The 14,363-nt window shown below is 35.7% G+C and overlaps 1 protein-coding gene across 1 annotated transcript in view; it reads right to left on the bottom strand.

The window, feature by feature from the left end:
* The window catches only part of SLC15A1 (solute carrier family 15 member 1), a 34,233-nt gene that overhangs the window by 3,873 nt on the left and 15,997 nt on the right, over positions 1-14,363 (bottom strand). Inside the window, exons 12-22 of the mRNA XM_063304393.1 lie at positions 12,442-12,531; positions 11,420-11,464; positions 11,149-11,181; positions 10,950-11,038; positions 7,793-7,874; positions 6,003-6,122; positions 5,250-5,396; positions 3,777-3,826; positions 3,092-3,196; positions 1,842-1,935; positions 115-261 (exon numbers count right to left, since the gene is read on the bottom strand). Coding sequence (XP_063160463.1) covers positions 115-261; positions 1,842-1,935; positions 3,092-3,196; positions 3,777-3,826; positions 5,250-5,396; positions 6,003-6,122; positions 7,793-7,874; positions 10,950-11,038; positions 11,149-11,181; positions 11,420-11,464; positions 12,442-12,531 — 1,002 coding nt within the window. The remainder of the gene's footprint in view (positions 1-114; positions 262-1,841; positions 1,936-3,091; positions 3,197-3,776; positions 3,827-5,249; positions 5,397-6,002; positions 6,123-7,792; positions 7,875-10,949; positions 11,039-11,148; positions 11,182-11,419; positions 11,465-12,441; positions 12,532-14,363) is intronic.

The following is a 14,363-nucleotide window of genomic DNA, read 5'->3' as shown; positions in this document are numbered from 1 at the left end:
ACAACAGCACATCCAAATCCTACATTCAGCCTTTTCTGGAAAAGGTGTCTTATGTTGTCAACAGCACAACATTCCCCACAGCAGCCAAGTCTGTTGTAAAGCCAAGTGAGTTACCTGTGAGTAGGAAAATTCGAGTCCAGTCACTGAGAAGACAACTTCAGCACAAGTAATAATGAAATACTGGGGGATTTGCCATGCCATACTGACTGCATTGGCTTGAATATCTTCAATGTATTTGATGTTTAGTTTACTGCCAGTACACTGAAAGAAAGGCAAAATATATTAATGCACATATTATTAAAGAGCTGCTTTCTTTTCCTAAAGAAAAAGGGAAAAGTTACCAAAACTTATCTTCTTTTATTGTCATTATACCATATTTATCTGAAAGGGAGACAGTCTTGAACTGAAGACAACACCATTCCCCACCACCCACCCCCATAAAATAAGAGTAAGATAGAAAAACCTCATCTATCTCCATAATCACATTCTCACTCAATCTAAGCAGACCTTCCCATTTTAAAGTTACAGCATGGAGGGGAATCTGTTGCCCTCGCAAGTAAATACAATAATCTCATATTCTCCATGACATTCAAGACATACAGTACAGGACACAAAGAATCAAAACAGATGGATAGTTTGTTTTCTATAATTTTTTAAAAGTTCTTCAAATTAATTAATTAGTCGATTCACTTTGCACACCACCCAACTCCAGCTGACAAGGGTCAGTTCACAAATAATATAAAAACCAATACTGTCCAAAAACAAGATGGTATATCGGCACAGTGTACAAACTGAAAACAAAAATAACAAACACACCCAAGAATTATAGCAAAATATTCTCATACAAACCTGCGCAGAGATTTCTGACTGTTATCAGGGGGTGTCCTCAGGGAGCGAGTCAAAAAAGTCAATATGGTGGCCAGAACCACTATTAAATAGAGGCAGGGCTTTGATCACATTGTTAGGGCCACCATCTTGACTGTTTTGACCCTCTGCAGATACCCCTGATTGATATATCTCTTTTGAATATGCGTATGTACACATACACAGAGTGCACACACAGGAGTTTTGTGCTCAAAAGCACTCCCCAGTCATTGTCATAGAACAAACTATCGCATATGCAGTAGCAGAGCCTGCAAGAAGGTGTCTTCTTTGTCTAAATTTAACAGGAAAATCAGCTCCCGTACAAACATATATGCAGAGCAACGCATACCCAAGTCTGAGGATCTCAGGTAGAATTTCATGACTACAATAAACTCAGAGAAAACTTAACTTTTTCATCTTTTCTTGTGGCTTTTCAGACTGCCACATTATATCAAAATATACACAAATGCAATCAAAGTGGTTATTTATAAGCAGATATGTCTTCACAAAACATTAGCTAATAATGGACATTACACTAAACACAAATGGGTATGTTTAGCTTTAAAACTGTTATCTATTACTTCATAATGCAAGACTTGGGGTTTCAAATCTGAAATTATAGTCTGTGAACAGATTTCATTAAGAATTTAAGTTCTGAACTCTCTTAAAACTGTAAAGGTGAAAGAAAAAGCTTTTGTATTATAAAAACTGACTCCTTATTTGCATTGCCTGTACTTTCCATTACCACCACCACCACCAAAACTTTCATGAACATACATCTGCTTACAACAATACAACTCTAGTCCTTTGCTTTCTTCTTTTATTATGACATTTAAACCTGTGACAGTGTAACAAGCATTAAGATAAAAATGTGACAATGCTAAAACTTCAACTAAGACCCTATTATGGGTGTTTAAATCTTTGACTGGCTCTGTATTAAATTTTTGGTTAATTTAGACACACAATTTAGAACTTACCCCTTGTACTATAATAGTATAAGCACTGCCATAACCAAATGCCATGGATGAAACTGTACACACTTGATTTCCAATTTTAGCAGTAATATTCTTTCTGGAAAAAGAAATAGGAAAATTAGGAAATTATAATGTAATTTACATAACAGAAGCTGAATTTTTTTTGGAAAAGAATATCAAAATTTTGGAAAGAATACCAAAAACAAATGTAATGAACACTTAATAGCTTTTCCTATTCCCTCTCTGTAGCTCAGCTGCTGCTTTCAGTATTTTAGCCAAGTAAGGGTTTGGTAAGCCTATGTCTAAGGTTCTTTTCAAATCTTCCATTAAGGAAATAATAGACATTGCTTGTTTCCCTTAATCTCTTTCTATGAAATCTTTTCCGCTCAAAATCAACCACAGTAACTCCTTTTTATTTCAACTCAAATGTTATCTGTGCTTATGTAAAACCATTGATTTAAATTATTTTATTATTTTACAAGTCCAAGTGTGTTTTGCTGGCTTTTTAAATTCAACAATTAATGTGGGTAAAATCTTTTGCTGATATTCAGCATTCACCACTCCATCTCCTTTCACCAATGATGCCAGAATAACAGGCATAGGTAAGAAAGTTTAAAAGGAGTTGCTGCCTCCTTCCACCCCCACTTTTTTTTTCCCCCTTTCCCAGTTTTGACTGTCCTGCTACTTGTTTCTCAAAGGTCCACTAGTTTCATTATTCTCATATAGGTTTTCTCCTGTTTTTTAAGCCATTTTGCTGCCAGCTGCAACAGTCATGGCAATTTTACCAACTCACATGTGACGGACACTGAATCATTTCAGGCCAAGTTGGGAAAAATGGCAGCCATTGTGTTAACCCAGAATGCCTAGACCTTCATAGTTATCTGAATCAAACGTTAGACCACTGAGATGTCATTTTCCCCCCCAAAGGCTAACAGCAATTTTAGAAGTCGGTTTAGATAAGAAAAATGCATGAACTCGTCAACATCAGTTGTCAGTCAACCAATGGATCACAGCTTAGACTCTTTATTACAGGTAAACATGTACACACTAATTGTGCCTAATTTTTTTTATGGACTAATTGATGGACTATCAATTCCATCTTACCAGCATACTTTCCTATTCTGATAAACTCTGGAAATATTGCAGCTGCAACTGTCAGTTTTGAATTTTGAGAACTGAAGTCCCAACATGTTTATCAGCACCAGTTGGAGGAAAGCTGCTCTGCCGTAATGTTAAAGAACAGTGATACTTACGAGCCACTTTGAAAAGCAATGTAGTCTGTGACTGAGATATTCACCTCTCCAAAGGCCACATCACCCATAGTGATATTAATAACTGAATCCAAATTGTTTAGGAATCTTTAAAAAATATTAAAAAGTTGCATTAAAAAAAGCCTAAGTGCTTTTTAGCAATTAATTATCATTAATTGGTATTTCCTTAGTACTGATATTGCATTGTCTTTCACTCTTAAAATATTGTTAACAGAGAAGTGTACTACATCCAAAGCTTTCTTGCTCCAAAAATTTGTTGATTAGATAAAAAATTTAGTTATGCAATCCAAAGGTTTAATCTTCAAGGCTGTTGCCATAAAAAACTGAAGCTCCCCTTCCACTTTCTCCCACATACAGTCTAGAGATGCTCTACACACATTACATGACGTCTCGTCTCATCTTGTCTTTGCAAGGGGCAGGCAGTTACAACAGGGTCTGGTGTGGGTTTCTGTGTAAGAGGGCGATCTGGAGGCAAACTTGTGGTTTGTCATGTACTTGGGTCATTACACCTAGATAGTAGAACCTTGCAGGACTGTCTTCAGTGTCAAAGCAATGAATCACTGCCACAATGTTTAGTTCCAGACTCTTATCTTAATACATGTCTTAATAAAATTAAACATAAAACACAATAAATTAAATGTAAATCCACACAAGTAATTTTTATTACCTGATCATATTATTTCCTTGTTCTGGTTTTTCTGTGATGCCATCTACAAACTGAGAGGAGAAATAGCTTGAGTAACAGTAATAAAATCTATACTACCACACGGAACAGCTGTATTTGTTTATATCATAGGCAGATTTCATGATTTTTGTTCACTGACACACTTATATCTCAATACCATTAATATTTAATTGAATGCCGTATACAATTAATGACAATGGTTGTTATTTTGGACTGATCCACATACCATGCTTTCAACTGCTCAATTCTTATGCAGTTTTATACTCCTTTCTGAAGTGCACTTCATGAGTACATCAACCAATCTTAACTATATTAACAGATATATTAACATTCATTTTAACTACAATTAAGGCCAGAACAAAGTCCTGTTTAGGATTTCAAGCCAGTTCCAACTCTGATTTAGAAATAGATTTGTATATGTTAAAAACCCAACCAATTCATAAAAAGAGAAAAATCAATAAACATCATAATGACACATAAAATTATTAGGTTAAATATTTGATTGGATTATTCAGTAGTCCTGAGGAATCTTTTAACCTTATCTTTACTAATGAAATTCATAAAAGTATACTATATATCATTTTTAAAAATCGGCCTGTGTATCTTTTAATACATTTTTGATGTGTTAATTTTTCCATAGTTATCACATATAATGCTTCATTTAACCATTTATCAAATGATGGGGAGAACTTTGACTTCCAGCATTGGGCTATTGTCAGTCTGGGTGCTATCTCTCTTTCTGAAGTTCTCATTAATTCCATCTAACCACAACCTTATTGATATTTTCTTTCTTCTTGGCCCAATCACGCTTCCTTCATATATTTGTGTTGTGATTCGATCCTCATTCATTCTCTCTATAGAACCAAACCACCTCAATGTATTTCTTTTGTGTTGATCACTCATTTTTGTCTTTCATCTACTGTACATTCATTCATTCATTCTTGACCTTATCTCTTCCTGTTTTACTACTTAAATATCCCATCCTACTGCATTCAACTTACTTGCATGTTTCTCCTTATTTCCATATAACACTAATTTCCATATAACAACATTGGCAGATGTACACTTTATGTGGATACACTCTTTATGTTTCAGTGTATCACATGCTATATACAAATACTCTCCACAAATGATAAGGCAGAAGAATTAAGCTATCATTTAGACGCATGCAACCTTATTTGAAATGTTTCTTTGGGATCCCTTATCAAACCCATTCTGTTCCTTTGGTTGTTTAATTCATCTGGCTGGAGATTTTTTGTTTATTTAATTATTATAATTATTTCTATACTGCCAAAACTCTGGGTATACTTACAAACAACAGTGCTATTATAGCATCTGCTATTATAACTGAAATGCTATCACATTTATACATTCTATAACTCATTCACATAGCACTAACTTTTTGATATACAATACATGAACTAAACAGAAGCAGGAATCTTTAAATAAATTTACCAGATTTGCTTCAATCTTTGGTGTATTTTTTATTGCAAGAGTGTGACGTTGTTTTCCCAAATGAATCAATTCTTTTGTTAGAGCTCCATTTACATATGATATACCAATACTGTTTAACCCATTTATCTCATACGTGATATATTCCGTCTGTGAATGAAAAGAAAAATATGTGAAAGTTTGAAAGCACAGCAAGATTCACACTCAACAGTAAATAGCTATTCTAAGTCTTTCTCCAAATAGAGGATTGCGTCTGCTGCTAAATTACAACTTGTCATTTAAGAGACAGAATTCTTCTAGAAATTACTAATCCCAAAGTTCTTTCTACATAAGGAGAAGGATGTGCAAAGCAGTATAATAATTAGAAATACTGATTTCAGTATCTATGGGAAGCTGTGCTGCTGACAAGGTTTATAGGCTCCAAAAGATACTACCTTCATGCCAAGTACCAATTTAAAAACAGGCAAGTTAGGCATAGTAAATACATCCCAGTGGGGATGACGGTGTAATTTCAGAAATGTAGAGATTGTTACTATTAAAATAGGAACTCTTCTTTTTTAATTATGAGATGGTACATAATGTAGGAAATCATGGTATATGCATGAGAAGGTGCATATTCCAAGACTGTATTTTGACCAAAGTGTTCAAATAATAGTAAATTCACTAATTTCTAATTAATGCTGAGAAATTTTATCCTGCTAAAAATGCATTAGTTTTGAAATTGGAATAAAACTTCAAAATAATTCTCAAACATACCCCTTCAAATGGACTCAAGGTAATACTCTTTCCAGCAGTAGCAATTGCTGCATTAGCATCTCCCAGATTTACTATCTTGACTTGAAACTGGCCTTCTGAAGGAAAGACTGGAAGAGTTTTCTGTAGTAGATGGTAATAAACAGAAAGTGTTATTATGCCAAACTTTGCCCTGAAAGTATCCTGAGAAATAATAGCATTTATTCACACACACAAAATGTGGCTCTGCATTACTAATGGAAATTTTCATTGCTATTACATTATTCCCCAATCCACCCTCAAACAGCTTCACGGCAAAATGTCTTTCATTCTTGAGCTACAACTAGGGCTGGGCTTCAGGGTCAAAATTCATAGACCTTTAATCCAGATAACAACAAATGAACTACACAGGAGTCCCTGAAATCACCTCTCATTGATGCAACAATGGACAAGGCCAGAGCAAAAAAGGTATCCGTTGGGCCTGGAGTCTTTCTTTCTAATTTTTTTACATTAAAATGTATTGTCTACAAGAAAATGGTTCTTATTCTCAGCACATGCTGCCACTCTGAAGGAAACTACCCATGAAATTCAGGGTCTAAAACAGGGGTGGCCACCTGCAGCTACGGAGGCCCCAGCAACCTGCTCTGGGCTCATTGGGACCACTACTTTGAGGAGGACATAAAAGCCTGGGGAAGTCTTCTGGAGGTAATTCTGTTAGACAGGGGAGAGAACACACCAGCCAACCTTATGATGCTCATTTGCAAGACTGAAGAGTTAAAAAAATTACCATTAAGACAAATCTTGCCTTACCTCTATATGTTAAACATAGCTAGACTCTCCAAATGATGGGAAAGAACTACACTTGTCCTGTTTCTTAAGAATTAGATCTATTCTTTGTCTCTGCAGCCTCTCTCCACTTTTCACAAATAATTTTTTATGAAAGACCTAGATCTAATCTAAGAGGTTTTCAAACTTTTTCAAGCCATAAAACCTGTTGGTTAAAAAAAAATTAAGAACCTTTGATCAAGTTGGTGGGGCTTCTGAATGTCAGCTGACAAGTCTGCTCTTTCTGCTATACAATAGTGACTAAGGGGAAAAAAACCCTCTCCCTAAGGGACTAAGCCTTTTAGTTTTAAAAAAAAACCCTCTCTGCAATGGACTAAGGGGGAAAAAACTCTTCAGGGATCCCAGTTTGAAAAACACTGATCTAAGAGATATTGAGCCAAGGTCCTTTTAATCTAAGCCATTTGATTGCTTGGTTATCTTTAAATGATACCTATCCCTTTGCATGAGAAAGATGTACAGGTAATCCTCACTTAACAACTACAATTGGAACCAGCAACTCCATCGCTAAGCAACATGGTAATTAAACAAGACATCACATGAACAAGACTTGAGATTTTACTGCGGGCTTCTCCATTGACTTTGCTTGTTGAAAGCTAGCTATGAAGCTTGCAAATGGCAATCATGTGACCATGGGACACTGCAACAGTCGTAAATGTGCACCAGTTGCAAAGCGCCCAAATCATGATCACTTGACTGTGGGGATGCTGTGATGGTTGTTAGTTCTAGGACCGGTCATAAAGTTACTTTTTCAGCACTGTTGTAACTTTGAACAGTTACTAAATAGGGCAGTTGTTAACTGAGGACTACCTGTATGCAGTAGTTCTTATGCAGTAGTTCTCCCTTCCATAAGTGAAAAATCAGGATTCTAAATCATGTAAGAGATCCATGAGTAGACAATGTCCACCAAAAGTTTAAGTACTATAACTTAAAATATCCTCTAGGCAGAATTTGGGTCTAATTTTACTTACATCAATTTGCACTTGTATCAGTGCAGCAACAACAAAAGCCAAGGCTGCCAGTATCATGCCGACTGTCATCTTTTTTAGAGGCCTGGAGTAGTATGAAGGAACAAGGAGCTATTGAGGAACACTTTAAATTAAATACTACAAATATTAAAACAACACTATTATCAATTAACAAATTAAAATAAAAATAATTAGGCACTTCAAATAATTAAATAAAAAAAGAATACACAGGTAGTCCTCAACTTACAATCACAACTGAGACCAGAATTTCCATCATAAGTCATTGCGATTGTAAGTTGACTCACCACATGACAGGACCTGATTTTACAACTATTTTACGATGGTCATTAACCAAATCACAGGTTGTTAAGCGAATCACTGCAGTCATTTAGCAAATCCAGCATCCCCAGTGGACTTTTTTGCTGGATTTTGCCAGAAACTGGAAACCCGCAAAAAAGGTCACAAATCACAATCATGTGACTGCAGGACACTGCAACTGATCATAAATGTGAGCCAGTTGCCAAGAGCTCAAATTACAATCACATGACCCTGAGTACAGTGCGAGTACAGATCATAAAGCACTTTTTCCGAGGCTGTCATAACTTTGAACCATTGTTAAATGAACAGTCATAACTCAAGGACTACCTCTACCATAATACATAACTAGTTCATGACATCTTCTTTAAATTCTGCCTTTCATTCACATCACTGTTGAGGACAAACATCTCCTGATTCTGAGCTTTTAGCAAACCAAAGAAAACCTTTCCAAATTAGTTTTAAAAAGAAATAATAATAATAATAATAATAATAATAATAATACATTATATAACTATAAATAATACATAAATTAAATAATGATGATAATAAATGGGCATTGACAAAATCACCATCAGTCAATTGCAAAAGGCAGCTTTACTTGGAACAGCTTACATCCTGCGACGGTACCTTTAACACCATTGAACAACAACATCTGCCTATCCCAGGTCCTTGGGAAGGACTCAGTAGGTGGATAAAAATGCCAAATTCAATCTAAACATCTGACTGACTGTGAGAACAACCACAATAATAATTTATTAAACCTGTATGCCACCCAACTGCTCTGGCGGCTCACAACAATCAAACAAAGAACTTATAATAAAATCAATAACAGATAAAAGATGACAAGCACGACAGACCGGGATGGAATGAAGCAAAGGGTCTCACTCTCCGTTGCCAAAGGCCTGGGTGAAGAGCCATGTCTTTACCAGTCTCCTGGACAACAGCAGAGTGGGGGCCACCTAAATCTCGGGAAGAATTTCATATATACCTAATATCTTGCATTTTATGCACTCTGTCCATAAGCTTTTCCATTAAATTATTACTAATAGTTTGGAGTACAACATCTAAACTTGACGTTCTACTCTTCTTCTTCCATTTATGGGCTATGTTCTTGCTGACAGCAACAAAAATCTAAACATGTCTTTATTTTTAATGCAGTCCTCCTTCTAATAATGATAAAAGGCATTATTTATTGATTTGTTCCATTTATAACTCACTCGCTCATCCAAGTGACTCTAGGCAACAGACAACTTATTAGAACATTAAAACAAGTAGAAAACAATAATAAACAACAGCAGCAAAGAACTCTGATATTTCTAGTGTCACTAGAAGTAATGATGCATATATCTTTCTTATCTCTCTAAAAACCTATTTCCACTGTTGTTAGATCTTTGTGCAATCCCTCCAAACCTGCCAGTATATTGCAATGTTGAGGAACACATATTTAACCTAATATATTCAACTGCCATAATACCTATTCACAGAATGATATCTATGAAAATGATTAAGATAGCCATTTTACAACATTTTTCAAACCAAGTATTACAGTTGGCCTTTAAGTGGCATGTTGGAGGGTCATACTCCAAATGATAGGCTAAGCCAGGACAATAAATTAGAAAAAATATATAAACATGACAATACAGAAGCAACCTTTATCTAGGGTTGGGGCCACAATGCCATTATGCCTTAGGATAGTAGGCCTCTACTTCCCATGTAGTAAAAATAAGCACCTGCTAGTCTAGAGGAAAATGCTTTCCTTGTAAATATGTCAGTTTTACAACACCCAAAGACTTAAAGCAGATTTCCAAACCTGATGTCAGCCTTCCCAGGTAGACCAGACAGGAAACACGACCAGATGAACTAATTCAACTTTATTGTAAGGCTCATTAACAGAATCTGAAAGTACAAATCTTCCGCTGCCCCCTTTACAGCCTGAGAAGCTAGGGAGGGTCCCTTCTGAGCCTCTTTCTCTGCCCATTATGCCCCCGCAGGCTATGCCCTCTCTTGTGTGACTGTTCCCTAGGCAGCATCTCTTCACACCATCTCTCAAGGACTTTCTCATATACCATTACACCTGGTGCCTTTCAAATGGGCTGGAATACAATTGTAATAAATCCTGATAGCAAGGCCAAATTAGAGGAATTAGAGCAAAATCATTTCAAATCAATAGATTTTTTTTCCTCTCTCTACCTTTCTTCATCTACTAGTATAACAACGTAGACCTAATACCTGAATCCTGAAAGAAATTTCGCAAAATGCTCCACCCAGTGTTATCAATTTGACATATGGCAAATAATTTTGAGGAGCAATTTTCACTCATTTTTTGAACAGACTCAGGCACAATCAATCAATCAATCAATTTATTTATTTATCATATTTTTATCACCGCCCATCTCCCTCATACGGGGGACTCTGGGCGGTTATATATATCTAAAAGTTGATATAAATATTGATATTAATAGGAAAATACTTTCTCATATGGGCACGTTGAGCACACGCTACATCCCTCTTACCTGCAAGAAAGTAAATTAAGCATGTTTCTTTATAAAGTAGCAGCACTTTAATTATCAGTGAAAATTTTGTTGAATGATGCTTATTTATTATCTACTGCTTAGTTCTATTTCTTCTGATTAGTTCTACTATCAGAAGAAAGATACTTACTTTTTCGATGAAAGTATTTTACTTGGTATGGCTCCTTTTTAGTTTGATTTGTAAATCAAAATAATATTTAACTAACCCAAGTCTATTGTGTTACCATCACTTAAAGACACAGTTGAATTTCATGTGTTAGAATTTGATGCAAATTTCTACTTACAATTTTTAAAAATCTATATTTACTTACGTGAAATTTATGTGACACTTCTTAATTAGTGGGTAAACCACAGCATCTACAATTGGAACCATTATAACAATGAGAATTGGGTTTACAGTCTGTTGTGGAAGAAAAAAATGAGAAAATTAACAATGTTCAGAAAAATCTAAAAATGATTTTTAGAAATAGCTGAAAACCCAAAAAAGAAAAAAAATTCTGCTTACTGTACCTGCATCTGGTCTGGCTGAATCTGAATACCACCCTAAAATGACAGAAAAAAGAAATTAATGCATTTTACTTTTAAAAATTCATAAGAATTGAATTGAATTATCTTTGCCTCAATCTAGCAAAGGGAATATATTGTACATGGATATACATCAATGGAATCTTTATCACTTGCTGGGTGAGGAAATATGGATAGCTATTTTGGGTAAAAATACTATACATATTAAAGACTCAGTTAGGACATGATCAGGGTTCATGAGTAAAAAACAACTTACAAAATTTCCATCCATAGTTGTGGCTTGCAATGTCCATCGAGACCCCTTCAGAACAAAAAATCACAAGTTTTTAAGCAAATAACCCTAATTAAATATTAAGTATTTTCAGAATAGCAGAAGTACAGTAAGTGTCTGCAGTACATCAACAATATTTAAATTACGCTGTTACACAAGACAGTGGGAGAAGAACAAGAGATGAAGAACTCACCCTATTATCTGGAAGTGATAGTTGGGTATATCAGGAAAATATAAAACTAAATTGAATGCCACTTAAGAAGCTTCTTTGGTAAAGCAAGAAACTATAGGATCCAGAATGAAAGGGAGATGAATTAAATGTGGATTGAATAGTAAAGTGAATGATCAAAATGAAATAAATACATTGAGGTGGTTTGATCATATAGAGAGAATGAATGATGACTGAATTTTAAAACAAATATATGAAGGAAGAGTGAGTGGGTCAAGAGGAAGACTGAGAAAGTCATGGTTGGGTAGAGTTGATGTCCTGATATCCTCAAGAGAGAGGTGAGAATTTTTAAGAACAAAGGTTAAGTATGAAGCAGTAAGACATGGTCACTGTGGAAGTGACAATGGTTTGCAAGAGTACAGAGAGATACAGTGAATTGTCTATGCGTAAACTAGATTTAGTTAGATTTTGTCTTCTATCTTGCCCCTAATTTTGCTTTCACTTACTACTTTATACCCTTTTTCTGTGCTTTGTATAAGGTACTTTTCTCAAAAGGGAATACTGTAGGATGATGGGAAGTATGGAAAGATGGACAAAATTTATATTAACACTGCAAAAAGGCTTAACTGAAGAATAAGGTACACCATCTCTAATATGCAATCACACTGGTGGTCCACTGGAATATATTTTATACATTTTATTCCACTGTAGTAAAAATGTTCATACAGAGTTTTTTAAAATCTATATCCAATACTAAACCCTGACCTACATTTCTGGAAAAAGCACTGCATGACCATATGAATACCCAAAGGAATAATGATTTCTTCTCTCAAATTACCTGCTGATCAAAAAGGGCCCAAAACATGGGAAGAGGAATGTACAGGAACAAAACTTTCAAGACCATCTTAGTCTCAGTAATAAGCCGTTTCTATAACAAAAGGACAAAAGAAGAAATATTAAAATAGTTATTCCTTGTTCATATGCATTTGTTTATGTGTCAAATATTAAGTATTTAAATTCTGCAAAATGAGACCATTCTCCCTATTTAGATTGAAATAAACAGCAACAATGCATCTAATCAACTGAGAGGTACCAGGAGATAAGGAAAGTATGAGGAGGAATAGCAGCAGATATGGAAGAGGCCTTATTCATAGTCATATCATAGAAGTGGGATGTTCTACCCACCCCACAAAATGAAAACTACATTGTAGGTTGTCCTTGGTTAACAACCATTCATTCGGTGACTGTTCGAAGTTACTGCAGTGCTGAACAAATGGTACACCCGGTCCCCAAAGTTATGGCCGCTGCAGTGCCCCTGCAGTCATGTGATAAAAATTTGGGCACTTGGCAGCCCGCCTGCACTTACGACCACAGGGATGCTTCAACTACCTCCACCTGCCTCTCTTCCCCCATCTCTGCCCTTTTGGCTGCCCTGCACTCCATCACCTCTGCCGGCCCTGCTGCCCCCAGCTGACCTTCACCATCTTCTTCCTCCCACTGCTGACAAGGAGCGCCTTCTTCCTGAGGCCGTGCATGCCCTTCTTGCAAATCTCCTCCTTGCCTGATGACCAGGTGGTATTCAGTTAATGACAACAACAGGGACTTCCAGACTCGCTGTCGCTAAGTGATGCGATCACGTGATGTCACACTTTACAATTGCATTGCTTAGTGATGGAAATTCCAGTCCCAAAATAGTGTCATTATCTGAGGACTACCTATACTGGTTATAAGTAGAACTACTTAGAATACAGAGCAAGGACCAGCAGAGGGTTAAAACTAGTCAAGGAAACCAGAGTATTCTATCAACCAGGGTATGCCATGATGGGTTCTTGATATTATAGTGAAATGATGGAAATGTCAACTGTGAAAAAAAACAAATTATTCTGGAAAATTAGGAAACACATTGAAGAATGCTTTTATCCAGTTCTGTGGTGCATCTGCAGATAATCCTCAAACAGCTGGAAAAGGTGTAGGGGAGTTCAACCAAGGAAGCAGTTTCCTTATGGGAAAAAAAAATAACTACATTTGGGGCTAATGAATTAAGGAAAAAATCAAGTAAGTAGTGGAGGTATGGTAGAAATATATATAGTTATAGATGGTAAAAAAATATATTTCTCAATGAATTAGAATCTTCTGGATCTTCTGAATGAATTGTGGAGGTTCAGAAAGGGAAGTATTTTCTACTTAATAGATATTGTCATCAGCTTGGATTGCTGATCCAAGCTGATGGTAAATTCATGGAAAATAAAGTGAGCTGGTCCTGATGGATAGATATTATCTCGATCAAAAACAGTATTTCTCTCTGTATCTGTGCTGACTGACAGTAGTAAATCACCTTACTAGTCACTTTAACAACAGAGTAACTGATCACAGATGTTATGTTTGGTTAATTTAACTCGGCTTGGCATGTTTGTAAGTCCACCCCATTTGGTTAATTTGGGTTCACTGTACTGTGCAAACTCAGAAAACAAGTAAATTCAGCAACCATATTGTGTAAATAGAGCCAATATTAGATTAGATTATATTTTTATGCCTCCCTGTAATTGAAACCCAAGTGAGTCATAATTATATAATTGATGAAGCAATGCAGTAATTATTTTTACATCTCAAAGTTGTGTAACTGAGAATAAGTAATACATGGCCAGAAATTTTTTAAAAAATGTGAATCCACAAAGAACAGAATGCTGGCTTTATTGCATTCTCTAACCCTAACCCTAACTCTAAAAAAAAAAAATTAATTAATCTGAAAGTTAAACTGAT

This window comes from Candoia aspera, chromosome 5 (assembly GCF_035149785.1).
Source record: "Candoia aspera isolate rCanAsp1 chromosome 5, rCanAsp1.hap2, whole genome shotgun sequence".
NCBI classification, from domain to species: domain Eukaryota; kingdom Metazoa; phylum Chordata; class Lepidosauria; order Squamata; family Boidae; genus Candoia; species Candoia aspera.
The sequence above is the reverse complement of the archived record's forward strand: the minus strand, read 5'-3'. Positions and strand labels throughout refer to the sequence as shown.